Source organism: Manis pentadactyla, chromosome 14 (genome assembly GCF_030020395.1).
Source record: "Manis pentadactyla isolate mManPen7 chromosome 14, mManPen7.hap1, whole genome shotgun sequence".
Lineage (NCBI taxonomy): Eukaryota > Metazoa > Chordata > Mammalia > Pholidota > Manidae > Manis > Manis pentadactyla.
In genome coordinates, this window is record NC_080032.1 from 60,203,658 (window position 1) to 60,230,199 (window position 26,542).

At 53.2% G+C, this 26,542-nt stretch overlaps 1 protein-coding gene across 5 annotated transcripts; it reads left to right on the forward strand.

Moving 5' to 3' along the window:
- The first annotated feature begins 537 nt into the window (after window positions 1-537).
- Window positions 538-24,445, forward strand: SLC6A12 (solute carrier family 6 member 12). Of its 5 annotated transcripts, XM_036907934.2 has the most exons (17): window positions 543-864; window positions 2,708-2,795; window positions 3,631-3,709; window positions 4,789-5,057; window positions 10,358-10,492; window positions 13,216-13,356; window positions 14,216-14,303; window positions 15,272-15,404; window positions 16,663-16,797; window positions 18,074-18,177; window positions 18,569-18,693; window positions 19,134-19,261; window positions 19,755-19,892; window positions 20,572-20,674; window positions 21,316-21,416; window positions 21,930-22,100; window positions 23,298-24,445. In XM_036907934.2, the coding sequence occupies exons 4-17, from the start codon at window positions 4,838-4,840 to the stop codon at window positions 23,439-23,441; spliced, it is 1,866 nt and encodes a 621-aa protein (XP_036763829.1). In that variant the 5' UTR covers window positions 543-864; window positions 2,708-2,795; window positions 3,631-3,709; window positions 4,789-4,837; the 3' UTR covers window positions 23,442-24,445. The 5 variants fall into 5 exon arrangements, with proteins under 5 accessions (XP_057348437.1, XP_057348438.1, XP_036763829.1 ...); XM_036907917.2 differs by lacking the exon at window positions 3,631-3,709 and having other exon boundaries at window positions 544-864; XM_057492453.1 differs by lacking the exon at window positions 3,631-3,709 and having other exon boundaries at window positions 547-864; window positions 19,149-19,261.
- The last annotated feature ends 2,097 nt before the right edge of the window (window positions 24,446-26,542 follow it).

A 26,542-nucleotide genomic window follows, 5' to 3' on the forward strand; every position in this document is an offset into this window, starting at 1 on the left:
CTCATATCCTTGACGAGCTGATATATCCAATAAATGACAGAAGGAGGGGTTCAAACTCAGGTCTGTCTGACTGCAAACCTGTGTCCTTTCTAGATTAATCTCCTTGAGGTAAGCTCTGAGCACTTTCTCTAGGAAAATCCCAGGGAAAGAGTCCTGGTGGTGAAGGTCCAGAGCCTTGCCTTGAAACCACAGAGGGCAGGTACCGGGTGGAAAACTCCAGCGTGTGATTCACCCTCCTCCCATGCCCATCAGTGAGGCCAACACCCCTCCCGAGGTTCTCAGTTTCCAGCCTGGGAGTCAGTGGCTCCCACCCCACTGCTCTGGTGAGAAGGGGCTGGCCCTGCCCTGCACATCCCATCCCCTTTTTCCTCTAAGCAGCCGGTACTGGAGGGTGTGGGGGAAGGGACAAGGAACAAAGGAGGGGAGAAGAGGTCAGTATGAGTCTCTAGTGGCTCTGGAGGGGTCGTCTTGGGACACTGCCCACTGGGAGGCAGGGGTGAGACGGAGGTGGGGGCTGGGGACAGAGGACCTGACTTCCTGAGGTTGGATGTTGTAATCCTAGTTCACAAACTTTTGGCCTCAGTCCCTCCTGTTGCCTGTGGTGTTTCTCTGCCCCCTCACTTCCCAACACACTGGTGCACGCTCACTCATGCGCTCACACTCACACACAGAGGCACTCAGTCAGGGAGTCCCAGGACGGTGACTGGGATGGAATTCTGAGCTGGGAGGACAGGAGTAGCCCAGGTGGAGGACAGTTTTCCTGTCAGGCTTGTCTCTTTTGGCCTTCTGCTAACAGCTTTCCGGGGACTGACCGGGGACCTGGACATGGAGCTGAGCTGACCACAGGAGCGAATCGGGGCTGAGGTGAGCAGGGGGTCCAGGGCGGCACCTGTCTTCACAGCCTCAGAGGGGCTGGAGGAGACCTGGGAGGCAAGATGGGGGAAGTGTGTGTGTGTGTGTGTGTGTGTGTGTGTGTGTGTGTGCGCCCATGCGTGCGCGTGCAGTAAGCTGGGGTCAGAGGGACGTCTGATGTCTAGGAATCCCAGGACAAGTGTGTCCCCTCACCATCTATAGCATCTGCTTGGCTCAGGGACACACTGGGAATGTCCATCAGTGGGGGGCTGGCCACAGGGAGTGGGTGGGAGAAGGGGTGAGCACCTGACTGAGAGGGATGGGGAAGCAGACAGTGCCCAGCAAGGTGGGAAGAGCAGACAGGAGAAATCTGGGGGCTTTCCTGGAGGCCCCTGGTTCAATTAGGACCACAGGTGAGGGGCTCCTGCCCTTCGCCCCTGGTCAAACAGGGAGGGGCGAGCCAGGAGCCAGTGTCCCCCAGGAGGAGGAAGCTGCCCCGCTCAGCAGTGCTGGGGAGGTGCGGAGGGGGGAGGCCTGGGCAGGCTGAGCCTGATGGAAGGGGCAGGTGGCCACCCACCGAACCCAGCAGCCCACAGGTTGTGAAGGACTAGACGGAGCCAGGTTTTGGTACCATGCACACAGGTATGTGTGTGCAAAGGGACGTGACGGAATGGCACCAGTGTGCGTGCGGAAATGGGAACTGGTATGTGGGTGTGGGCTGAAGCCGGGGAGGGGGCTCTGGGGGCTGGGCTCTCCCAGGCTGAATCTGGGTGTGCACGGGGATGACACTGGGCCCCAGAAGCATGGGGGGGCAGCATTTCTACACTCGGCTGCTCCTCTGCTAGACTGGCCAGGTCTGGGGTCTACATGCCCAGTTCCTGAAAGCAGAAGGAATTGTGGACTCATAGCCTCTTGAAGATTTCCTCAATGGGCAAATGAGCCCATTGTAGGTATCGGTGCCTTGCTTCTGGAGGGCACTGATGCACAGTGAGGTCCATCTCATGCCTTCATGCCCTGCCCCAGCTTAGCAAAGCAGGCGGGCAGCCTGGGGGCGATGCTAGAGGCTGGAGAGGAGACAGAGCTGGGGGGCACCCTTGGGAAGCGGGGAGTGTCCAGAAGTCAACTTGACTGGGTGGAGGGACACAGTGGGGCTGGGGGGAGGGCGGCAGGAGGGTGGGGTGTGCTGTCCTTTAGACTTTTTAAAGTGACTCCTAAAAAGAGATCTCTGTATTTGTTTCATGTCTAAACTTGTTTTATGTCTAAAATTCTGGACATTTCTTCCCTGAGTCTAACCTGAATCCCCCTTGCCTCAATCTAAGCCTGGTTCCCCTTACCTTGCCGTGGGCTGGGCCAGCTCTCCTTGTCACATGCTCTTGCTTTCACTCTGCCATTCCAGTTTTTCGTTCTTACCCATAAATTGTGCTCCTACCAGTAGCCCTTTTTAACTCTTTTTTTTTTTTTAACATGTCATATCAGTGTTGGCTCTTCAGTCCGTGCCCTCCTCTCTCCTCCCCCATCCCCAATGCAGCCCGAATCCCATGCCCAGTCTGGGCTCTGGGCTCTGCTTTCCCATCCCTCCCTCTCCTCTGGTTTCCCTTCTTTCATGCTTTTCCCCAGCAGGTCTCCCCTCTGACTGCTGAAGACAGCTTGGCCCTGAAACAGCTGCCTGTGGGCTGGGCACAGTCAGCCTTGTCACCTGACCAGCCCTTTGGGGACCCTTGTGCTTGGGTTTGCCCTGAGCTGAGCTATCCTGTGGCTTGGCAAGCAGAAGCAATGATCTCTCCTTTTTTATGGGCCCCATTTTATTCCCTTCCTTCCCAGCACCTCCCTGAACATGGGCCATTCTGTCTTCCAGGGAGACTTAAAGCCCAGAGAGGAGGTATAATTTGCCTAAGGTCACACAGCAAGTTAGAGACTCAGCTCTACCACTTTTTATTGTATTGGTAAGTACATTCAAACCATTCAAAAACAGTTTCACTGAGCATCTGCTTGGTATCAAGTCCTGTTCCCTAATCTCTGTGAGCTTCTTTCTTCTTTTATAAAATAGAATCAATAGTAATGCCTACTTGAAAGATTTTTATGAGGATAAAATGTAATAACTTATATAAAGATGTGTATGTTTTTAGCATAGTGCTTAGTCAAATGTTAACTTTTATTATTATTATTATTATTAGCTAGGCCTGGACTAGACCTTGGGTTTCCTGTCTAGTGCTCTTTTCATCAGTGTTTTTGAGCCCATCCATCCATCCATCCACCCACCCACTTGTCTGCTAACGATTCAGGGGCCTTTCCTTAGGGTGCCCAGCTTCCTCCTGTGGCAACACCTGCAGCTACTTCAGGTATCACTAACTTTTCCCCTGGGGCCAAGCTGCCCTGCTCTTTCAACCTGAGGCTCTGGTTCCCAAAGCCCCCCGCACCCCCGGGGCCTGGCCCCTTCCTGGGAATCTGGAGCTCTCTCCCCTCCCTCCCTTTCTCTCTTGCACCAGAGGCTGACGGCCTTTGGTTTCCACTGGGGACCTCTATTCATCTTCCCTCCAGGCTGAGCGTGCGATGGCAGCCTCTGAGCAAGTCCTAACACCAGCATTCCCCTCCGACACGCTTTCCCATTCCTGGGATAACCTGCACCCTCCGAGTCACCTTCAAAAATTTCCAGAACCTCAGAGGCCCCTGCCACGCCTTTCTAGCTGACTCGGCCTTGGGCCGTTGCCTGGGTTAAAAGGACCAACAAGTAAACACAGCCTCTTCTTTTAATAAAAAGAATCCCTTGTGTCTCTCTAGAGCCTGGAGGAACATGGAGCCCTTGTCAGCTCCTGGTCACCTTGATTCCCCCAGCACCTCTCGGGAGCGAGGGGCAGTGGTGGGTGTCTCCCTCTGCAGCCTGGGCACCTCCTCCCGGCAGGTCTCTAGAAGAAGCAGTGGAGGTGGCCTCAGTGACTGTGTGTGGCCGGTAGAGAGGAAGGCAAACAGGGATTCCAGACACAGTGCCACGGTGCTGCAAGAATGGGAGGGGCAGTAAAGCAGAGTGGCCGTGCCGTCTTCCTGGAAGTCCAGGGAGCTCGGGCTCTCTGGGAGCCAGGAAGGGCTGTGGCTTGGTGTCACTGGCAGCACGTCTAGGCCTCCCTTGAGGGGCCACTCTGATCTGAGATGACCATTACCCAAGTGGGAATCACTCTGGTGACCTCTTCCACCACCAGGATCCCTGTCCAATCTCAGAGAGAGGTGCAACTGAAAGAAAAAGAAACAGGGCTCCTTTGAAGGCCTGGGGTTGGCCCTGGCACCAATCCCAGTCCCCGTCTGGCGTGTTCAGAGGCCCCACCTTCCCAGTCCCTCCCAATCAGATGCCCAAAGCTAGCTGGCTCCCATGTTTACCCTGAGCAATCGATCTCCCTGGCACAGGGGTGAGCACACAACTGATCAGGGGAAGACTATGCAGTCACCTTGGCCACAGCTGCCCTTTGACCTCCCATCACCCCTGGAAGCCTTTGATCCCTTCTGGCCTGGAGAAAGGAGGCTGGACCAGTGCCACTCACTGGACATGGAGGCCTGGGGCAGGCAGGCCAGTAGGGATGGCGGCTGGCTGTGAAGATCAAGGGGGACTTGGAATGAAAGGGCCCCAAACCAGAATTTTACTACCGATGTATCCTGAAGGGTCTTAGGCAAGTCACTTCATCCACCAAGGCCTGGATTTTCCCATCTGCCATATGTGCAAACTAAGATTTGTTCCCTGTTTGTTCTCAGAGTCAGGAGAACAGTGTGATTAGGTGTAAATGTCATTGAGAGTCTGGGAAGAGAACCAGTAGTCCAATGATAGGAAACAACATTCCAACAGTATTAAATATTAAAGCAATAGTCCAACAATAGCAAAAGACTAGGATGGTGAAGACGGGTGGTGGGCATGTGCGGGATTGTACAGCCCATTCCCTCTCCTCCCACCAGGGGGTGCCTCCCTCGCCATCCTGCCCTGCTCCCAGCTCTGCGGCCTCCCATGGCTACAGACAGGAAAGTGGTGGTCCACGGGGATGGGCCTCCTGCAGTCTGCTGGGCTGCTGAGAATGGAGAGAAGCTGGACCAGGAAGGAGAGGACCAGGTGAAGGATCGGGGCCAATGGACCAACAAGATGGAGTTCGTGCTGTCAGTGGCTGGGGAGATCATTGGGCTGGGCAACGTCTGGAGGTTTCCCTATCTCTGCTACAAAAATGGAGGTGGTGAGTTCATTTTGAGGTAGGCGTGGTGGGGGAGAGCCGTGCCTGCTAGCCAGGCAGCCTGCCTGGGCAAACTCCTGCCTGGGCCGTGCAGTGGAGTGGAAGGAGTCTGCCATGCAGGTGGAAGACCTGAGTCTGAGTTCCAGCTCCACCACCAGCCTCAGTGTGCCTCTCTGTGAAATGGGGATGGTCCCCCACAGGGCTGCCATGAAGACTAAATGAGCAAGGGGCAAGACCTGGGAGTCTGAGTTTTGAATGGGCCCCTTCATTACTCTATACAAATGTCAGTTGTTCATAGAGTCATTCATTCTTTCAGCTGGTATTACTCTGGGCCTCTCATGTCCCAGGCACTGTTCTAGATACAAAACAGATCATCTTCTGTGTTGTATTCCAGTGAAGGTGGCAGACCACAGATAAATAAGGAGAATGTGGTATGTCGCACAGTGATGAGTGGAATGAGAGGAGCAAAGCAGGGAGGAGGCATAGAAGTACTGGGACGTGGGCGGGGGGAGGAGCTGACACGTGAAATAAGGTGACCAGGAAAGCTTTCCTCAAGGAGGTGACATTTGAGCACAGATTTCAAGGAGGAAAGGGACGAATCTTATGGATAGATCTCAGGTGAAGAACATCCCAAACAGAGGCTCAGCCAGCGCACAGGTCCTGGGGTGCACATTCAGCAGGCATGTTTTAGGAGCAGCGAGAAGGGGAGTGACAGATGGGGAGAATAATAGGAGGCGAGGACAGAGCACTAGCAGTTCAGATCCTGTACACTCTGCTCTGAGGGAGGTGGGAAACATGGAAGAATTTTGGTCAGAGCAATGATGTTATCTTGCGTATGGTTTTTTTAAATTAAAGAAACATGATTTTGTGTTTATCATTTTTCAGCACTGGTAGTAAAAATGATCAGGAGCCTGTAGGGAGGGGCCAGATTAATCTTTTAAAGTGTGCAATTCCATGGTTTTAGTATATTCACAGAACTGTGCAACTATCACCACAATTAATTTGAGAACATTTTCATCATCCCCAAAAGAAGCCCCCTCCCCTCCCCATCTCCTCTCCCCACCAGCCCTTGGCAACCACCAGCCTACTTTCTGTGGCTACGGACTTACCTATTTGGGATATTTCAAGTAAATGGAATGATTCATTTATATGAGTTTGTCACTGGCCAGATTCATTTTTGCCTTTATTCCTTTTGTGGAAATGATACATGTTTGTTGAGAATTTTGTCAACATTCCAGAAGGATAAAAAGAAGAAACATTCCCACTTAAAGACAGCCACTGTTTAGAAAATCCTTTTAAACGCTATATTTAATTTGACGAATATTTACTGAGCATCTACTATGTATGTTGTTCTACATTTGCAGACTTACAGTTATTGTTACAAACTTGCTTGAGCCAATGACTCACAGAAATAGAAATGGGATTTCTGGGCAGGTCAGGGCTCTGGCACCAAGACTGGGCTCAGGGGCCTGATGCTGGGCCAGACATTAGGTGGGGCAGGAAGATGGGGTAGAGGCGGACACTTATTTCTTTGCCTCAGGCCACAGTTTCATGGACAGATAGGACGTTAGAAAGAGAGCTACAGGTGATCTAGTCTGTCCCCTCATTTCCTGCAGGAGGACACAGAGGCCCAGAGGGCTTGGCGACTTGCCCCAGGCCACAGAGCTGGGTGGTGACCAGCGTGCTGGCCCCCACACCACTACATGCGTCTCGCTCTGCCATGTGAGGGGAATGAGGGCCCAGGACACAGGCCTTTGGGTTCCCGCCGCCCCAACTCTGTCCCGCCCAGTGGATGTGGCCTGTGCGTGTGGGGTGGGGTAGAAGGACAGCACGAGCCTTCAGGGACCCTGGCCCGAGCTGGGTCGTCTGTGGAACGGCAGGACAGGGAGGCACGTGCAGTGTAGGCCGTGTCCTTCTCTGTCCCTGAACTCTCACTTCGGCTCGGTCCCCCTAACTGCGTGGACACACTGCTATCCTGCATCCTGCTTCCTTCACTTTCATGAGGGGCTGAGAAAGGTCAGGGGTCCCAATCTGGAGTTGTTGGTCTTTGGGGTCTAGGAAAGCAGTATCAAAGGTCCAGGAATTAGTGTCCTTATTTCAGACAACCTAATGGATCTAGGTGGGACCACACTGCTCGCACTAACTCAGTGGCAACCTTTGACTTTTGGCTAGAATGTACTAACTCAGTGAGGTAATAGACTTATCTCATGCTGACCATAAGCCCTGGGCGTCCGTGAAATAAGTTTTTCCGTAGTTTTTACTGTAGTATTGAACAACCCCAGGTTAGAGGCACTGACCACCCAGCACAGTAAAAAATCTGCATATAATTTTGGACTCCCTTGAACCCCTCCCTACAAATAGCCTACTGTTGACTGGAAGCCTTACCCATAACATAAACAGCCGACTAACACATATTTCACATGTCAAATGTATTATATACTGTGTTCTTCCATTAAAGTAAGCTATAGAAAAGCAAAAGTTTTTTCAAATTGTCACCCATCTCCAGAAAATTTTGCCATGTATTTATTGAAAAAAAGAATCTGCATATAAGCAGAATTGTGCAGTTCAGCCTGTGTTGTTCAAGGGTCAACTGTACTATATCAATTGTTTGTTGGTTAATAATTGGTTAATTGGTTATCAATTGATGACTAATAATAAGTAAACGATTAATTGGCAATTAATTATTAGGTGATAAACAGTTCTGTAAATAAAAAATTTCAAAAAGGATGAAAAATAATAGTTATTGATCTAATAATGTTTTGGTTATGAAAAAGCAGGGAATCACTAAGCTAGATTATCTTCAAGAAATGAGAATTTAATGAAATTCTAAGTTTCTGGATCGTGACAGAGATAATCAGGCATACCTCGAGCAGAGGGAGGGAGGTTTTAAACGAGCCTTGAATCAGATCCCTTTGGGACATCATCAGGCTACTTGTGTGTGCGGGCAGAAGCCAGTAACAGGGTGGGTGGGGCCAGGCTGACCTCCCAGAGGAGGCTTCTGAGCAGCTCATCAGAGGGGGCGCATGTGCAGTGGTCATAGGCCGGAAACCTAGGGAGAAACCCAGGGATGCAGAACCACTCCCTACACTGCCTCCAAAGGTCCAGGACTAGTGCTGCCCTTAAAGGGTGGACTCAGCCTGCGAGAGGCCCAGCTCCCAGCCTACTGAGGCCGCCTCATTTTCTGTGGTCCAGAAGGACAGAACTGAAGCCAGCTCCTTTAGAAGTGGCAGGGACCTCCACACAGTCAATGGGAGGGAGCTCATGGGTCATGTGCCCTCACAGACTTCCTGTAAGGTGCTCTCTGGGAGAGCATGAAGACACATCCCTTCTGAACTCTGCCCCTCAGCCTAGCCCCTGCAACCATCTAAGTCACATAAATTGGAGTTGACAGTGGTACTGGCACTGTGTCTACTCATGTTCTAGCATCACTCAGCATGCAAAGGCAAGCATGGGGCTAAGAAGGACATCAGAACTTGATGGAGAGTTACTGGCTTGCTGTGGCTCCCTAGGGCCCAGAAAGTTCACACGTCCTTCTCCTTTACACTCACATTGTAATGGGGAGTGCAGGCTGGGACAGGAGTTCGGGAGGGCAGTTTGGAAATGCATGTCCAAGACCTTAAAAAAATGTTCATGCCCAAAAGGTAGGAACAACCCAAATGTCTGTCAACGGATGGCTGGGTAAACAGTGTGCTTAAAAAGGGAGGAAATGCTGACACATGCCACAGTGTGGATGAATCTTGAGGACATTATGCTAAGTGAAATAAACCAGACACAAAAGAATAAGTACTATGTGATTCCTCTTATAGGAGGTCCTAGAGTAGGCAAATTCACAGGGAGAAAGTAGAACGGTGGTCACCAGGGGCTGGGAGAGTGGAGCGTGGGAGTCAGTGTTTAACTGGTACAGAGTTTGAGTGTGTGATCATGAGAAAATGCTGGAGATGGATGGTGGTGATGGCTGCACAGCAATGTTCATGTACTTAATGTCACTGGACTACAATGGTTAAATGGTTTTAAAATTCATGTTATGTATATTTTACTGTAAAACCAAATTATGCATCCCCTCTGACCAACCAATTCCTCTATTGGAAATTTATACCAAGAAGCAGATTAGACAAGTTCACAATAGTCTTCATCACAGCAGGGTTTCTAATGAAACTATCAAAAAGGCCAATAGAGGTACTGAAGAAATGAACAAGGATAGAGGCATGAGGAGTCCTCTCCAGCCACTAAAACAACAATGTGCATGTACACCCACTGATACGATGAACATGATATATTTAAATGGTTACCAAGTAGTATGCCGTAGGTTCCCATCTGGGCAAAAAGGGAAACACATATGTGTGTTTATAAGAAAATTGGAAGGACACACACTACCTTTATCTTTCTTTCCCTTTGTACTTCCATTTTTCCTGCGCAGTGATACGATGACTTGAGAGGCGTGATGCAGTGGCTATGCGCATGGACTCCGGAGCAGACCGCTTGGGTCTGTGCCTCCGTGTCCTCATCTATGTCTCAGTTTTTGAATCTTTAAACTGGCTTCAGTCTCCCATCTGCAAAATGGTAGTAACAATTGTATCTACCCCGTGGGAGTTGTTCTGTGAGGATTTCAGTGTTAGTGAAGCAGTGGCACCCAATTAGTGCTGGGTGTCATCACTGTGCAGTAAGCACTGCACCCGGCCGCGGATTCACCGCTGAGGCGAGGTGCGGTCTGAGCTGCTGAGGGGGCAGTGTGTGCGGGCTTAGGGTTGGTTCAGAGTCTGCGTCTCTAATTCGCTGGATGTCTTTCAGCCCCAGCCTAACCACAGGGCTCCTGAAACCCCAGTCCCCAAAAATCTGCCTGAGCAGAGGAACGACCCCCTGTGCTGGGAGCCCAGTTAAGTCAGAGTCTGGTGGAGGGAAGAAAACCCTCTGAGAATCATTAGAAGGAAAATAACTTTTCCAAGGTGTTTCTGTTTCTTTTTCTTTAAAATATAACTCAATAATTTAATAAGCATATCAAATTATACAGAGTATGCTTTTCTTCCAAAAATACTGAATTGACTGAATAGATTTGTGAAGCACAGTGAGAAAATACAGTGCCTATGTTAGGATTTCTGCTTAAATTTTCATTCATTTCCTTTCAAGGTCTTTCCCACCCAGAAAGGGACTCAGACGAAACTGTGTACCTGTCCCTGCCCGTAGACAGGAGGAAGCTGACCTGGGCCCTGGGAGGGGTGAGGCCGGCGGCCAAGGGTGGGGCTGCTAGAGCCCAGGTCTCAGGGGGCCTTGGCCGAAGCTCAGGCCCCACCTCCCCCTCCTCCCAGGAGCCTTCTTCATCCCCTACTTCATCTTCTTCTTCACCTGTGGCATCCCGGTGTTCTTCTTGGAGGTGGCATTGGGCCAGTACACCAGCCAAGGGAGTGTGACAGCCTGGAGGAAGATCTGCCCCCTCCTCCAGGGTGAGTGCTCCCTTGCCCTCCTCCCCCAGCCCCACCAGGCCCCCATCCCTCTGTCACCCTCCGTCACCACCTTCTTCATTCCTCCCCTCTCATCCTGTGCTAAGTGTGTGGGGGTCATCAGCCTTTGTGGGGCCCAAAGCTTATCAACCCTGGGGAGGAAGGCCCTCCTCAAGAAAGAAAATACAAGGTCACCAGTGCATAGCTAGGTGCAGACGTGGAAGGGGCCCTTGCAAGGGAGGAGCCCTGAAGCTTCATCTTCATCAGCTTCGTGGAAGTGTGTTCCTGTGCATGCGGTGGGGCCCCAGATGTGCCTCCAGAGTGTGTGATAATATGGTGATGATAATGCCTCACATCTATGAAGCCCTATTAGGTGCTAGGGTTCATGTAAGAACTTTACATACATTTCCTTAGCTAATCCTCCAGTAATAACTCTATTTGTTAGATGAAAATAACTCTTGGTTATTTGTACATGAGAGAAATGAGGTCATTGGCTAAGAATTAGAGCCCAGGTGTACCTGAGCGGAAAGTGCACGCTCTTTCTGACCTTAAGGGGTACATTTAGGGGCAGCTCCTGATCCTCTTTCTGGAGATCTGTTGGCACTAATGTGAGCAGCTGGGGTGTCCTTCTGTCACCCCATGTTTAGTTGATTAGGCCAAAACCCTGGAGCCCCATTGGAAAGCCAAGAGTCTCCTTGTCCCTGAGAGGTTCCTTGTATGTTTGAATGGAAAGAGGACTCCTCCCCTCCTGCCAGTCCCTAAGGAAGCCCCAGGGACCAGGCCATCTGGGGATGCTGCCCAGCTTAGGAGGATGGATGCACAGGACATGGTGGGGGAAACACTGACCAGTGGTTGGGTATGTAGGGGGAGGCAAGGCTAGCCTGGTACTGATTCCTCTTGGGGCATCTGTGGCACCCCTGCAGGGGCAGCAAGGGGCTGGGCAAGTGAGGCTTGGCCCACCTATGTTTGCACTGAGTTCTGGGTGCTGCAGGAGGGCTGTGGTCTCAGCCAGAGCACACAGTTTCTGGTGTTCTGCTCTGGACCCCAACAGTAACCACCCATTGGGTTCTATCCCTCTGTCCAAACAAGCTCACGGTAGCACAAACATGGGGTGGCCTCCCCAGCGGATGCATTTAGTCTCCCAGGGGCACCACTGCCAGGGTGGGCAGCACGGGCACTGGATGGGGGCTGGGAGATTGCTGCTCCTAACTTCCATTCCAAGTTGAAGAGACCCCAAGGCCTGGGGTTTCAGAAAGAGGCTCATTCCTGGTGTGTGCACCTGTGTTGGTGGGCCAGTCCAGGCTGCTTACTGCCTGCTCTCTCCAGCCTGGCTGCCCCTGCCCCACACGCCCTCTCCCAGCCAGGCTGTGCACCGTGGGCACAGAGGAGACACACCCTGTGCTCGCCCACACCCTCTCCCCTCAATTTACACAAGGACACCAGCTCCCTGCCCTCAGAGCTGGGGCCACCCGCCCCTCCCAGACTGGAACCCTGCCTCCTCCTGCCCCGCGTTTCTAGGAGGTGGGGACAGGCGGGAGGCTGAGGCACCACAGCACGTCCGGGCAGCGCCAAGCTGCGCACAGTGGCCGCTTGTCCGCGTGAGTGCACGCCTGTGTGCGCACTAACCCTCCCGGCTCCCCAGGAGTCGCCTCGCCACCAGCAGCTCCAGCCACCTCCCCTCCCCAGGCCCAGCCCGAGGTTGTCCGGGGTCCCTGCCCGCCTTAGCCGGACACTTTGCGGCTTTTGTCCCCCAACGGCCTGGATGCTTCTCAGGGGCCCCAAAGCAGGGGCACCCTCCGGCCTCCCGGGGAGTTTGCCAGGCCAGTGGGGCCAGACATCGGTGTGTGTGGGGGGGCGGGCTCGCCTAACCAAGCGGTGGTTTTGTGGACAGTCTGCATCGATTTTTCGACCTGCCCGGGCTGATGGGTTGTTTTCCCCAACAGTCCTTCATTAAACACCTCTTGGGCCTCGACTTCCCGGGACGCAGGACAAACCAGCGAACGCTGCCCCCGCCCCCGCCCCCGCTGCTTCCTCCGCGGACCCCTGGCCGCCCCGCAGCGCGCCGAGAGCCGCAGGGAAAAGCTGCGCCCTGCAGGCGGGGCGGGGGGCGGCGCCCGCCCGGCAGGTCCGCCCCGAGGGGGCCCCTGGGCGCCCGGTCCGCCGTGCCGCGCCCGTCCCCGCCCCGCTGCGGGGGGCCGGCGTTCTGGGCCGACTCAGGCCCTCGGCTCTGGACTGCGGCCGCTTCTCTCTCCTCGCGGGTTCCTTCTGGGCTTTGCTCCTACCCCGAGACCGATGCTCACCAAGATTTCTCTTCTTACTCCTTCGTTCTTCCTGCCCCTTTTCTTTCACAAGTAAGGCCTGACTGTCACAGAAAACGAGGGAATGCAAATAGACAAAAAGAATCAAAAAAATGAACTGATATCCCATCACTTGGAGAACCACTCGTTAACTTTTAGATGATGATCCTTCCAGTTTTCTCATTAAAGAAAAAGACATGCATTCAAGTGTGTGCTATAAAAATGGGAGAAGGACAAGAACAGTGTTTGGTAACTTGCTCTTCTCAGAAAAATATGCTGTACGTGGCTTCTCGTGCCGTGAATAAACCCTGCAGGCTCTTTGCATGGCGTCCGATACTCCACCCACAGCTGGCAGCGCCCTTGGGGCTCTGGGCTGACGCTGACCTCTTGGGTTCTCTTGTTGCCCCCACCCCTCCTGTGCTCCTGAAGGCATCGGCCTGGCGTCCATGGTCATCGAGTCCTACCTGAACGTGTACTACATCATCATCCTCGCCTGGGCCCTCTTCTACCTGTTCAGCTCCTTTGCCTCTGAACTGCCCTGGACGACCTGTACCAACACCTGGAACACAGGTAGGCATTGTTCTGGCCCTGCCATGGGGCCTCTCCCTAGGGGCTGGTGCTGGGCGAACAGTGATGGAGTGCATGGTGGAATTTGCCTCAAAGCCATGCCGTGAGGGCTCTGAGGGCAGTTGTGCAGGCCGACCCTTCTGTGGGTCTTGACCTGGCCGATCCTTCTGTGGCACCATAGACCAGGCACTAGGAGAATCAAAAACCCAGTGGGACTGGGAATGTCTTGTGTGACTGCATGTTATCACCACTCCTCATCCACTCACTTAAGAAGTGTGTCCTTTGTACCTACCACGTGCTGAGCTCTGCCGGGTGCTGGATGTCCAAGGGAGAACACCAGCCTTCACGGGCTATGGTCTGGTGGAAAAGTTCACAAAACAGTTACAAAGGCGACAGGAGGGGAGGCCCGAGCTGGGTGCTGAGGGACAAGAAAGAGCCCCACGTAGGAACAGCATTTCTCTGGGAGAGGAACAGACCAGAGGACTCCATCCATGTGCCCATGCAGGCTCGGGGAGCAGTGGGGGTGGGATGGGGAGAAGGGGCAAGTGAGGACAGTGCTGTCCACACGCAGGGGCAGACCTGGTCACAGGTAGGTTGTGGGGAGGCCAGAAGAGCAGCCGACTCACTGGAACAAGAGCAGTACTAAGCCCATGGGCAGGGGTCCCATGAACATCTGAGCAGCCAGTTCTGGACCCTCTGGAAAGTGGAGGCTGCAAAGGAAGTGCTTGGGCCCAGGAATGGTGGGGGCCTCCAGGCTGCGGTGCCAGAGGGTCAGGAGACTAGGGTGTGAGGGTGTCTCTCCCATCTGGCCAGCTCATGTATACCCTTGTTCCCCCCGCCCCCACCCCCTTGTAACCAACAGAGCATTGCATGGACTTTCTGAACCGCTCGGGAGACAGTGCGGTGACCCCCTCTGAGAACTTCACCTCGCCTGTCATGGAATTCTGGGAGTAGGTGCTGGGCCTGGATGCCAAACTGCGGGTCCCTTGAGCAGAGGAGATTTAGATATCTGAGGCCTGGGACCTGGGGTGCAAATTTAAGCCTCTCTGTGCATGCCTTCTAGCACTTATCCACCCCCCAGGACCCACACATCACTGAGATATGAGAGAACACCCACACGTCTACCCTCACTTGTCCACCTGCTGTTACACCATGTCTACCTGTGTCACACATTTATCCACGTCAGCTTGCATCTCTCCATGCCTGACCACAGCCTTGCGCCCACCCACACCCCACACGTCCACCTCCCTTCCCTCATCTCCAGCCCATGTCCAGCGGTGGACAGCAAACTCTCTGTAGCGGCTGAGGAGAACACCCTGCTCAGCACTGCCATGTGGTAGCTTGAGACTGACCAAGGTGGGAGTGTTTACATCACAGAAGTTGGCAAACCCTACACTCCATGCCCACCTTCCCACAGGATTGCTCACACCCCCACACACACCCATGCCCACATGTGCCCACCTCATTCTCACATATGCACTTCCACCTCCCCCATACACCTCTTTAGGTACTAAGACACATTCGGCGCCTCCATTTGATCACACAAACTCAGCCCATCAGCCTGCATATGTAAATATCCACTCTCTTTATGGTTTTTCTTACATTCCCTATCACTCTCCCTCCTCTCTCTCCCCCTCCCTCCTTCTCTCTGTCTCTGCATGACAGAGACAGCTGCTGGATGAGTTAGAAAGACAGAGATACCCATGGGATCACGTGCTTTAGTCTCTCAACAGCCAGGGAAATGCAGACCACAGGTGGGACATAGCGTCGGCCATGGAGAGGGTGGAGTGGGGCAGGAGTCAGGGGTGCCTGCAATAGGAGATCTGTGATGTCGGCTCGAAGAATCAAGAAGCTTGATGACAGAGGCAAGCTGTCTCCATCAGCCTTTCACCTGGTGCTTATTTTTTCCGTCCTTCAGGAGACGTGTTCTGGGCATCACCTCGGGCATCCATGACCTGGGCGCCCTGCGCTGGGAGCTGGCGCTGTGCCTCCTGCTCGCCTGGGTCATCTGCTACTTCTGCATCTGGAAGGGGGTCAAGTCCACAGGCAAGGTGAGGCGTTCTGGCTTCTGGTAAGCTCTCTGTTGGTGCCCTGGAGACCTAAAAGAGAGAACAGTATAAGGATGAGCACAGGGGAAGTCATAGAGGGCAGGATTTAGCTCAATACAAGGAAAGACTTTCTTTTTCATTGTGACTTTAAAAGAACTGTTTACGTCAGTAATATACAGAGCAAACTAAGAAACGTAAAAGTCCCACTGTCAGAGCTGATCTCTGTACGAGCCATCAGCATCATGCAGGTGGGATCTCCTGATCCTTGTAAACGTGCTGTTTGCTTTCCAGTTTCCTTTATGTGTATGTATGTGTGTATCTGCAGCTATTATGCGTCTGTAGTACATAGAGAAGATCATACATTCCTGTGACTTGCCTTTTGCATTTAACAACACATCCAAAGTTTACTATGAATGAATGAACAGAACTGCCTTTGAGTTGCTCCCTCATTGAAGGGGTGATTTGATTGGTGTTCCCAATCATCGATGAGTTTCCAGTCATTGAAGGGGTTCAAGCCAAGAATGGACAGCAGGGTTTGTTGTATGTATAGAGTTCAGATTGAGCATTATTTCCAGCTCAGAGCATCTGAGATTGATGCTTCATGCTCTGAAAGCCAGGAATAGACAGCATACCCACTTCTCTGGAGCCTGTTCTGCCAGCAGCCTCCCCCTTCCCTGGATTGCTGCTGTAATATTAATAACAGCAATAGCAACAGTAATGGTAAAACCAGTCATAGTAACAGTATACAGTGCTGCTGCCTCAGGGGAGGAGCTGAGCTTGGTGCAGGCAGAGTGGAGCCCCTCAGAGTGTCTCCAGTGTCCCAGAGCTCATGCTCCCCAAACTTGAGCCTAGAAAAGTGTCCCCATGGATTGCTGTACAAATCTGCCCACCCTCTGCCTAGTGAAGGGAGTCCTACACTCACTGGGTGGCATGGGGAGAACAGCCATGATGAGGGATTGTAGGCAACCAAATTCTGGATGTGAAAACAATCTTTGAAATGCAGATGGGCACCCGTGCCCCCACCCCATCCTTCCTCCTCCCCTGCCCTGCTGATGTGAATCACACACACTGCTGAAACGTGTGAAGGGAGGTGTGGAAAGATGCGTGTGCTCACCTCTCAGATGTCTCTAAGAAGGTGCTGGACACAGCTTGGGGTGGCCCTGCTGCCTGGGGAGAGGTGACAGAGGACCACTACACACTCCCTGTCACCTCCTGGCTGCTTGTCCCCACCAGGAGTGACCTCCACCTGCTTCCCACCCAGGTTGTCTATTTCACAGCCACCTTTCCCTACCTGATGCTGATCATCCTACTGATCCGAGGCATCACCCTTCCGGGAGCTTATGAGGGCATCATCTACTACCTGAAGCCGGATTTGCTCCGCCTCAAGGACCCCCAGGTAGGTACTGTACTGGGGACCATTTCCCTAGATGACTCACGCCCCAAACCAGATCTGCACTTGTGAAAATCTTATATTGCTTTGCTCTTTGTTTAAAGGCAATATTGCCCACTGGAGAAAAATTAGGTAATAAGGAAAAAAATTATGGAAAAGGAACTAAAATCTCTTGTAATACCACCACTCAGCTATAATCCCTATTAGCATTTAGTACATTTCCTTCCAACTTTTTTCTAGCTGGTTTTAACACAGTTGAGACAATTACATATAGAGACATATCTTTTTTCCCTTAAATCACACTGTAAGCATTTTTCATGTTGTTACTTGCACATGCACTCACATAATGTGTTCTCTGTGCATCATCCATCCATTCAGGCATTCAGCCAAGATGTGCTGAGGACCCACCGAGTGTCTGCAGTGTTTGCACCATCCCGGAGGGCGGGGGACAGATACACAGGCTCCTCTGAGCGCTACCCTGGGGCAGGTGTCCTCGTCTGCCCAACTCTCCCCACTTCTTGGTTATTTAGGTCACGTAGTACTTTCAACACTTGTGTATGTAGCTGAAATGGACACCTGTATTTAAGTCTTTGACCACATCTCTGATTATTTCCTGACAGTAGTTAGATGTGAATCTCCTAAGTGAGTGTGCACATTTTAAGGCACCTGAAATGTACTGGCTTTAGAAATACATAGACTTTCACTGTCCGTGTTAGAAGGTACCTTTCTTTCTGTAGGGTCCCTGAGAGATTCGATAATAATTTATTTTAATCTTTGATAATTTGATAGATCAAAATGGTATCATTTTCTTGTTCTAACTGAATTTTTTAACCACTCTAAGGTTGGACATTTTCACACGAATTTATTGGTCATTTGTCCTAAGACTTGTCTGAGTATGTTCTTTGCCTTTCCCCTTGCCCAACCCCCCTCCCTGGTGTTTTTTTCTTTGCATTTCAATGAAGTGGCCCTTTGCCTTCTGCCTCGGAGCTCTGCCCTGCAGAAAGGCCTGGCCTTCTCTGGGTGTAGCCACAGGCTGTGCCTCCACCTAAGGCTCGAGTGCTGTGCACTCACCTGGCGCCTACAAAGTGCCCACAGAGCCGAATTAAAAATGGACCTGCTGGTGAGAAGAGGAGCCGTGTGGGTGGAGAGCTGGATATAAGGAACTGTAGGGCCCACTGGGCCCAGCCGGTTCAGCAGGGGTGGGTCAGTCTGGTGGGCCCTGCTCCAGGCCCAGGCAAGCTCCCTCCCGATCTCCCTACTACTTTCTGGGGGTCTCTCATAGGTGTGGATGGACGCAGGCACCCAGATCTTCTTCTCCTTTGCCATCTGCCAGGGGTGCCTGACTGCCCTGGGCAGCTACAACAAGTACCACAACAACTGCTACAGGTGAGGGGGCCCTGGGCAGCCTGCCTGCCCACGTCGGGGGTGGGGCCTGGGGAGCCTGCCCAGGTCAGAAGTGGGGGGCCTTGGGGAGCCTGCCCACATTGGAGGGGGGGACCTGAGGTGCAGACTGGCAGTCGGGGGCCCAGGCCTTCCCCTTGTGTCATCAGGGGCTGTATTGTGTCACACTGACTCGATGGGTTCATTTCCCAGACTGGATTTCCACCCTCTCCTCGATTTGCCCGCCTGCTCCTTTTCTTGGCTTTCTCGCTCCACCTCTCGCCTCCCACTATTCCCTGAAGCTTCCTTTTGCACTGTACCCGCTTACTTTTTTTGGGTCTCCCAATGGTGGAATTCTTTCCCTCTTCCTTCTGTTTCTCCTCATTCACTGCCGCAGGGACTGCATCGCCCTCTGCTTCCTGAACAGCGCCACCAGCTTCATGGCCGGCTTCGTGGTCTTCTCCATCCTGGGCTTCATGTCCCAGGAGCAGGGCGTGCCCATCTCCGAGGTGGCCGAGTCAGGTGGGTGCCCTGCTGTCTGGAACCTGAGGGGAAGTCAGGGTCAGAGCACAGATCCCGCCTGTAGAAAGGCAGGGTTCCAAAGCTGGGTGATGGGGACGTTAGGGCGCTTTGGGGAGGCAGGCTGGGGAGAGGAATGTGGGTGCAGGGCCACAGCTGCACGCGGGACGGACTGGTGGATGAGTGAATGCAGAGCAGGGTAATGGGTACCACCCCCTGCCCTCCCAAGCTGCTGTTGCTACACACTCACCCACACACTCAACTCGCACACTCACACCCACCACACCCGCACACACTCAATACATGACTCACATACTTCTATACGCAACACACATCACATGAGCACATGCACTCACACCCACCTGAGCCCCACGCTCACACACTCACATGCACAGTGCCCCCAAGAGGGCTCCCCAAGGGTGGTGAGCACCCCCGCTCACCAGGTGTGTGCCTGGCAGGCCCCGGTCTGGCCTTCATCGCGTTCCCTAAGGCGGTGACGATGATGCCCTTGTCCCAGCTGTGGTCCTGCCTCTTCTTCATCATGCTCATATTCCTCGGGCTGGACAGCCAGGTGTGTCAGCCCAGCCCTCCCCTCCCTGCTCCAGGGACCCCCTGGCCAGCTCCCACATTCCCCGGCATCCCCCCAGCTCCCTTTCCCCTGACCATGCATTCTGAGCCGCACCCTGCCATCCAGGGCTCGACCAGTCGGGAGCCCAGCCCTCGAGGTCCTCTTCTGTGAGGAGTCGCCTGCTATGTTCCCTAGGCCTGACCCCTGCCCACACATGGACACCTCTCCTGCTGTCCCTCCAGCCTCCTTCCAGCCATTCGGCCCAGTCTGCTCAACACTGCCCCCAGCCTTGGGGACAGAACATATCTCCCCCCTCCAGCCCTCACTGCTGGGACCCTCTGTGGTGGAGATGTGGCCGAGGGCAGAGCTGGCCTTGCACCCTCCCCACGCTCCTGGGCGTCGCATGGGTGGGCATGGTGAGGGCAGCCAGGGTGGGGCCATGCTGGGCAAGCCCAACGGCACTCCGGCTTCTCATCCCAGCTTCCTTCCCCCGCAGTTTGTCTGTGTGGAGTGCCTGGTGACTGCTTCCGTGGACACGTTCCCCAGGCAGCTCCAGAAGGGCGGGCGGCGTGAGCTCCTCATCCTCGCCATTGCTGTTGTGTGCTACCTGATGGGGCTCTTCCTGGTCACCGAGGTGAGCAGGGGCCTGTGGCCTGCAGGCCCCTCTCGGAGCCACACTACCACCCTGCTGACTGGGGGTGTGGGCCCCGCCGGCCCCGCCCTCTTCCTCACAGGGAGGCTGCAGGCCTCACGGCGGGACGCCTGTACTCATTAGCTCTCCTTTGGCGCCGGGTGACCAAGCAGGCTGGCTGAACCAGAAAGGGGAGGTTTTGGGGTCAGGAAACTGAACCGTCCAGGGATGGTTTGGTTTCAGGTCTGGCCAGATCCGTCCACTCTAACGACGTTCATGCTGCCCTCTTTCCTGGCTCCCTTTCCTCTGCTGCCTCATCCTTAGCCAGACGTCCCTCTGGATTTCAAAGAAGGCTGGCAGCTCCAGGCTTGCCTTCTGCCACCCAGCTGACCCCAGAGAAAAGAGGGGACCCTTTTCCTGAGCACATGGCAAGTGTCCAGCCATAGCTTCTCCTCAGGCTGGGGCAGGGAGAGGAGCACGCTGAGGGCGAGGCAGTGTGATTCCCAGATAATGGGAGCTGGGCTGTCCACCCCAGTTCCCAGCGTCCTTGCAGATGCCCGAGACTGTTGTCCTGCTGTTAGGCCTGAAGGCAGGGCAGGCAGGGTGAATTCCTGTTAGATGCAAGGGAGACTCCGGCGGCCCGGCCCACATGGAGGCCTCAGTTCTGCCCCCTCTTCCACAGGGCGGGATGTATATCTTCCAGTTGTTTGATCACTATGCTTCCAGTGGCATGTGCCTGCTCTTCCTGGCAGTGTTTGAGGTCATCTGCATCAGCTGGGTGTATGGTACGTGGGGTGGAGGGGGCCGGGGTGGGCTAAGCAAGAGCCTCTGGGGTCTGCCCAGGGTGACCCTCCAGTTTATGTGGGTCTCTGTAGGGCCAACCTAGTTCTTTTTACTGGGCAGTTTCTGTGTTGCTGGGAACCCATTCATTTCTCATTTGGAAGGTAGAGCTGACATAAGGACAAAACCAAGTAAGAGCAATTATAAATAGCGGTGCCCAGTGTTTTGATACAGAAACTGCCAGAGAACCTTCAGCAGCTTTCCGGCCATCTAGCCCGCTATGCTTGAGCACTGGGACAGTTGCTATATTGCCATTTCTGACTTGAGACTGAATCCATCTCTGCACAAACACAATGTGTATGCCCACTGAGCTCCACTCCGAACCCCCTCCTCTATGTTAGCACAGTAAGGTCTTTACCGCTGGATAGCGGGACAAGATATCGCACTGTGGTGAGGTGACTCTCTCTCAAGGGCACCCAGCTTTTTGGCGGCAGCCCCTTCTCCATCCTCACTGCCTGCCCTGTGGCTGGGGTGCCAGGGACACGTCTCATCCTCACCCAGGTCCCTCTCACCGGGTGGGGGAGGGCACAGACCCAGGTGCTGCCCTGCTCCCATTCTCACACCCCTCGCCCACCCTGTCGGGCAGGGGCAGACCGATTCTATGACAACGTCGAGGACATGATTGGCTACCGGCCATGGCCCCTAGTGAAGATCTCTTGGCTCTTCCTGACCCCTGGACTTTGCCTGGTAGGTGCCCACCCAATGGCCCCTTACTCCCCCTGCCTCCAGAAGACCCCAGGGGTTGGGGAACAGGGTGCCTGAGCTCTGGCTCTTTTTCTGCCGCCCCGCTGCCCTGGGCCCAGCGTTGAACCCCCTGTCTATCCTGTCTGGGGCCATCTCGTCCTTCCATTGGCTTCACCACTGCCGTCCCTGATTCCAGCTCCTGCCCTATCCTTCCCCACAGCACCTCCACCTAGCTGCCTGATTCTTAGTCACTGGGGCCTGTCTGTCTGTCTGCTTGGATCTTCATCTCCTCCCCAGTCCCTGCTCAACCCCCTCCCTACTTCCTTTATACCCCCTCTGGTCTCAGTTCTCCCTGACTTACACCTGGCCCAGGCCTCGCAGTGACTTTTACCATCCCACCTCCTAGATGCACTGCAGTATAATTACCTTGTCCCTGGTCTTCTGGATATTTAAGTAGCTGAGGAGAGGGATTCAAGGGCCCTCTGTCTCATCTGCATCCCCTCTCCACCTGCCTAGGCCACCTTCCTCTTCTCCTTGAGCAAGTACACACCTCTCAAGTACAACAACATCTATGTGTACCCTCCCTGGGGATATTCCATCGGCTGGTTCCTAGCGCTCTCCTCCATGGTCTGTGTCCCGCTCTTCACCGTCATCACCCTCCTCAAGACCCAGGGTTCCTTCAAGAAGGTAGGGGCCGGGAAGTGACACACTGAATGAAGATACTGGGAGAGGTTAGATTTCAGGTAGGATCTCGTGGCTGGAGCCCAGTTCTGAGGGTGGAGCAGCTCTTTGGTCTAATGGAATCTTAAAGAGAAGGGCTTTTGAAGATCAGTCCAATGGCTTCATTTTCAGAAAGGTTCAAAAGTCCTAGAGCCTTCAGAATCTGACTTCTAGAAGATCATCTGGGCAAGTTAACCAAGGGTAAACTGTCAAAATGTTAAGGCAAAACTAAGTAACAAACAAGAACATAAATGTGCCCAGGCACAGAGCTTTATAGTGCAGATTCCTTGTGCTTGGGAGACGGATAACCAGCTATCATGGTTCATTCCACAGACTGTCTCCTGGCTTCTTTTCTTAACACTGCCTAGGGAGCCACATACAAAAGGCTTCTTGATTAGAGTTTATGGCCTTCCTGGAAGGGAATATACAGCCAGTGTCCCACAAAGACATTACGTTTATAGAACTGTGTCTGGCCTTCAAGTAACAAAAAACCCAACTTACAATAAGCAAATTGGCTTATTTTCTTCTTACATATTGAGAAGACCAAAGACAGGGTATGCTGGCATTTAATTCAGCTGCTTAAAGCATCTAGAGACCAGATTCTTCCTGTATTTCTGTACTTTCTTCCTGAGCATGTTTTCTTTTCATCATCATTTTTATCACCTCATGGTCACAAGAAGGTTGTCATGATTCCAGTCATCACGTCTGCATTCAAAGCAAGGAGGAAGGGGAGGAGATGGCACCAATGACAATATTAATAGTAGTACTACTACTAATAATAAGAAAAACAATGGACACTTATTGAACATATAAAATAATAGCAATAATAAGATAGTAATAATAACAAAATTAGACACTTATTTGTCACTTAGCCTGTGCCAGGCACTATTCTATTATTATCCTCAGAAGAGCTAAATGGGTTGCCTAAGATTGCACAGATAGTCAGGAATAGAGCCAAGATTGAGACCCAGGCAGTTCACATTTGCAGTCGCCATGCTATTGCCTCTTCCCTCTTCCCAAAATATTTATTCATTTATTTTCTCATATTGCACTCAGCTGCTCCCATGAGTCTGGCTCTGTGCTGGGCCCTGGGGGTAGAGACAGTAGAGAGCATCTTTGCCTATCTCACCAACAGCACCCACTCCCCTCCTCTTCTCTCCACAGCGCCTGCGACAGCTCGTCACCCCTGACCCCAGCCTGCCACAGCCCAAGCAGCACCTGTATCTGGATGGTGGCACTGGCCAGGACTGCGGGCCCTCCCCAGTGAAGGAGGGACTGATAGCTGGGGACAAGGAGACCCACTTGTAGGATGTGACACAGAAGCCACGTGGCTACTGAGCCAGGAACCTCAGTCACAGTCTCCCTCTCTCCCCAGTGGACAGCCTTCACCTCTGTGCCCTCCCACAGTCCTGCTGGGAATCTCTGTGATGTCGGTGGGCACCCTCAGCAAGAAGCCAGACTCCTCTCCTCTCAGCTGAAGCAGCTCCTCCTGGTGGACTAAAGATGGTCCCCTGGGACAAGCCATGCTGTAAGGCACCTCCCTATTGGAACACACCATTTTACTTATCCAGGAAGGTGGTCTTTTGGAGTCCACTATCTGATTATGATGCATTACCTGGTGCAGGAGCTCCCCCCAGGGGGATGTCCCTGTGAGAACTTACTGTATTTGTGCACTGGGAGGGCAGCACCAATTCGAATACATCCCATGCTTGGATTCAGACAGCCCAACAGAGCATGCTGTGTTGGACGGGACAATGGAACACACCACATTGGATCCTGACATTCCATTAGAGGGTCCTTCACTGGGCTTAGCATTCTGGAGTCCATGGGGAAGAAACTAGAGAAACAGCCAGGAGGGAAGCCTTCACGTGCCATCATTGTCTTGAGTTGTCCTGGAGGAAGTCTCCGGTGTCCCTAGCTCTAGCCCTAGTTCCACGTGCTTCTTGCAATGTTGTCTTCACCTCACAGAGTGTTGGAATGAAAGGACCTAGAGATGATCCCTAGACTTCACACCACATGGCATTTCATTCTCCTTGTTCCCCTGTCCACGACAGACATTGCCAATCGATCACAGATTCTCTCCCTCCTCACAGTTCTTCCAGATACAGTGCTCCAGGCAGCTCTGTTTGCCATCTGCTTTTGTCTGAACCCTTCACCTCATGAATAAGAAAACTGAGAACCAAAGAGAAAAAGTGACTCAAGTTCACACAGCTTCTCAAGGCCAGAGTTATGAATAAAACCTGGTCTCCTTGTTCTGAGGCCAGTGTTCTTCCCATTACACCATCCTGCCTTAGTCAACAACACGTATGGATTGCCTACCACTGTGTGCTAGCTTTCTTTACCTCGCCCCATTTGTGGCCAAGTGTGCTATTTAGGGTGGAAGGGAGAGGGGTCCCCTCTGTGGAGGGGTGAGCAGTTTTCCCCAGATGGGCATCCCCACCTTGGCATTTCTCTGCCAGCCCACACTCCTCTGACCAGATTTCCTCTCTGGATCCTTTAGTTCTTACCACCATTCATCTCCCCTCCCATAGTGGGTACCTTGGAGTCTTTAAGAGCCCCCTGGCCCCCAACAGAGGGAGAGGTGCGCATGTGGCTGCTCCTTGCCCCATGACCCTACCAAGTCACACCAGGTCCCTCCCTGGCTGGGGAAGGCTTCCTGGAGGAGGAAGGCAGGGCTTGGGTAAGTACTATGTTCTTGTGTTCCAAAAAGAAGAGAGGAGAGGAGTGGGAGAGGGGTGGGCCACTTCAGGACAGTCTCCTGGGGCATGTCTGGGAGCTGGAGGAAGGGAAGTGATACAGGGATAGATGTCACCCGGAGACACTCCCAGGGGCTGGAGTAGAAATCTATGGTCTGCCTAGGGGGAGTTCCCTAAGAGCCTCCGGGGCAGTCAGCAGGGCACCCACCATCCTGCACCAGCATTAGGGGATCAGCTTGTGAGAACAAGTACCTGAACCCACCAGGCATAGCAAATGTCTGGACTGGTTCTGGCGGTACCCTTATGCCTCCTTATAGACTGGTCTGTGCACCTGTGCTCAGCTTTATTAGATTAATTCGTGGGCAAAGAAGGAGGTCGGGGAGAAAGGGATGGAGAGGAACTGCTTCAGCCAGGTTGCTCTCCTTCAGGAGTCGGGGACCTGGGGGCCTGCATGGTGCTCTCTGCTGCCACCTGGTGCCAGATGGTAGCAATGCCTCAGACCTCCTGAGCACCTTTCACCTGGGACAGGCTGAGCATTTCTCCTTCTCTATGTAAGCTCTCACCCTCTGGAAACTAAATATTTCTTACATCCTCCTCCCCATGCTCCCGAAGGGAATCAGCTTGCTTTGGGGCAGCCCAGCTGCAGAGGACCTGGTTGTGAGGCCCGCCAGGCTTCTCGGCCACCTGCCACCCCCCAGCGTGTGCCACATTTATAGCCTTGGTGCTTTCGGCTTGGAATACATATAGTTGCATGGGTCTGAACACTGGCAGGGTTCTGGCTTTCTCCAGATCAACGGCCCCAAGTCTCACAGTCTCCCTGTCCCTGTGCACTGTTCACAGACCTCCGTTGCTCTCCCCATCCCCCCTGGCCCCACATACGTTCCCCAGCGCTCGCAGGGGCTCCAGATGCCCCAGCTTTAAGCTCACAGCCTGTCTGGAAGGTGTCTGCTCCGACACAGGGATTTCTGGTGGCAGCTGCCTACAGCTGCTCCTCTGACTGCCTCTTCCAGCCCTGGCTCCCAGTACAGAGCCTCTGTGGCCCCTGAGTCAGAGGGATCTGGATGGGGCAGGCTAGGGCTGGAGGGCACAGAGCATCAGGGAGAGGGACTTCAAGCCAAATCTGTAGCTCATGGGAACCCACTCGTACTAGGTCCACATCATGGGCAAGGAGAACAGTCTGACTCTTTAAAGTGCCCAGAGCACTAATTCAGGTGTGTATGTGTGTGTGTGTACATGAACATGTATGCATGAAGAGCAGGTGTGGTGTTATAACTTGCGGTCTGTTTTCATCTCACCTCTTAGACTGAATTTTAAGCTGATGTACTGATCTGGGAGCTATGGTTTGTTTGACCATTCTGATATTTTTTAAAAAATAATAATTTTTTTTAGGTGAATGCCCTTAGGCATCTCCAGGACCTCTGCAGACCCTCTGATGCTATTATTAATCCTGGGTCAGTTCCGCCTCCCACCCAGGCTCTTTCATTCCCCATTGAAGGGTGCTGGCTAAGTTTCATTCCAAAGCTCCCACAGCAGAGTGGGCTCCAAAGCAAAGCGATGTAGTAGGAGTCTGATGTGTGGGTCACCGGCCCTTCGCCCTTACTTTGTGAAGAAGTGCGCTCATCTGCCTGGCACTTCCCCGCCCTGTGAGGCCAGTCCCTGCTGTCTCAGGGCCCGTGCTTCCCCTGGGCCTCCGTCCCCCCAGGCTGGGCTTTC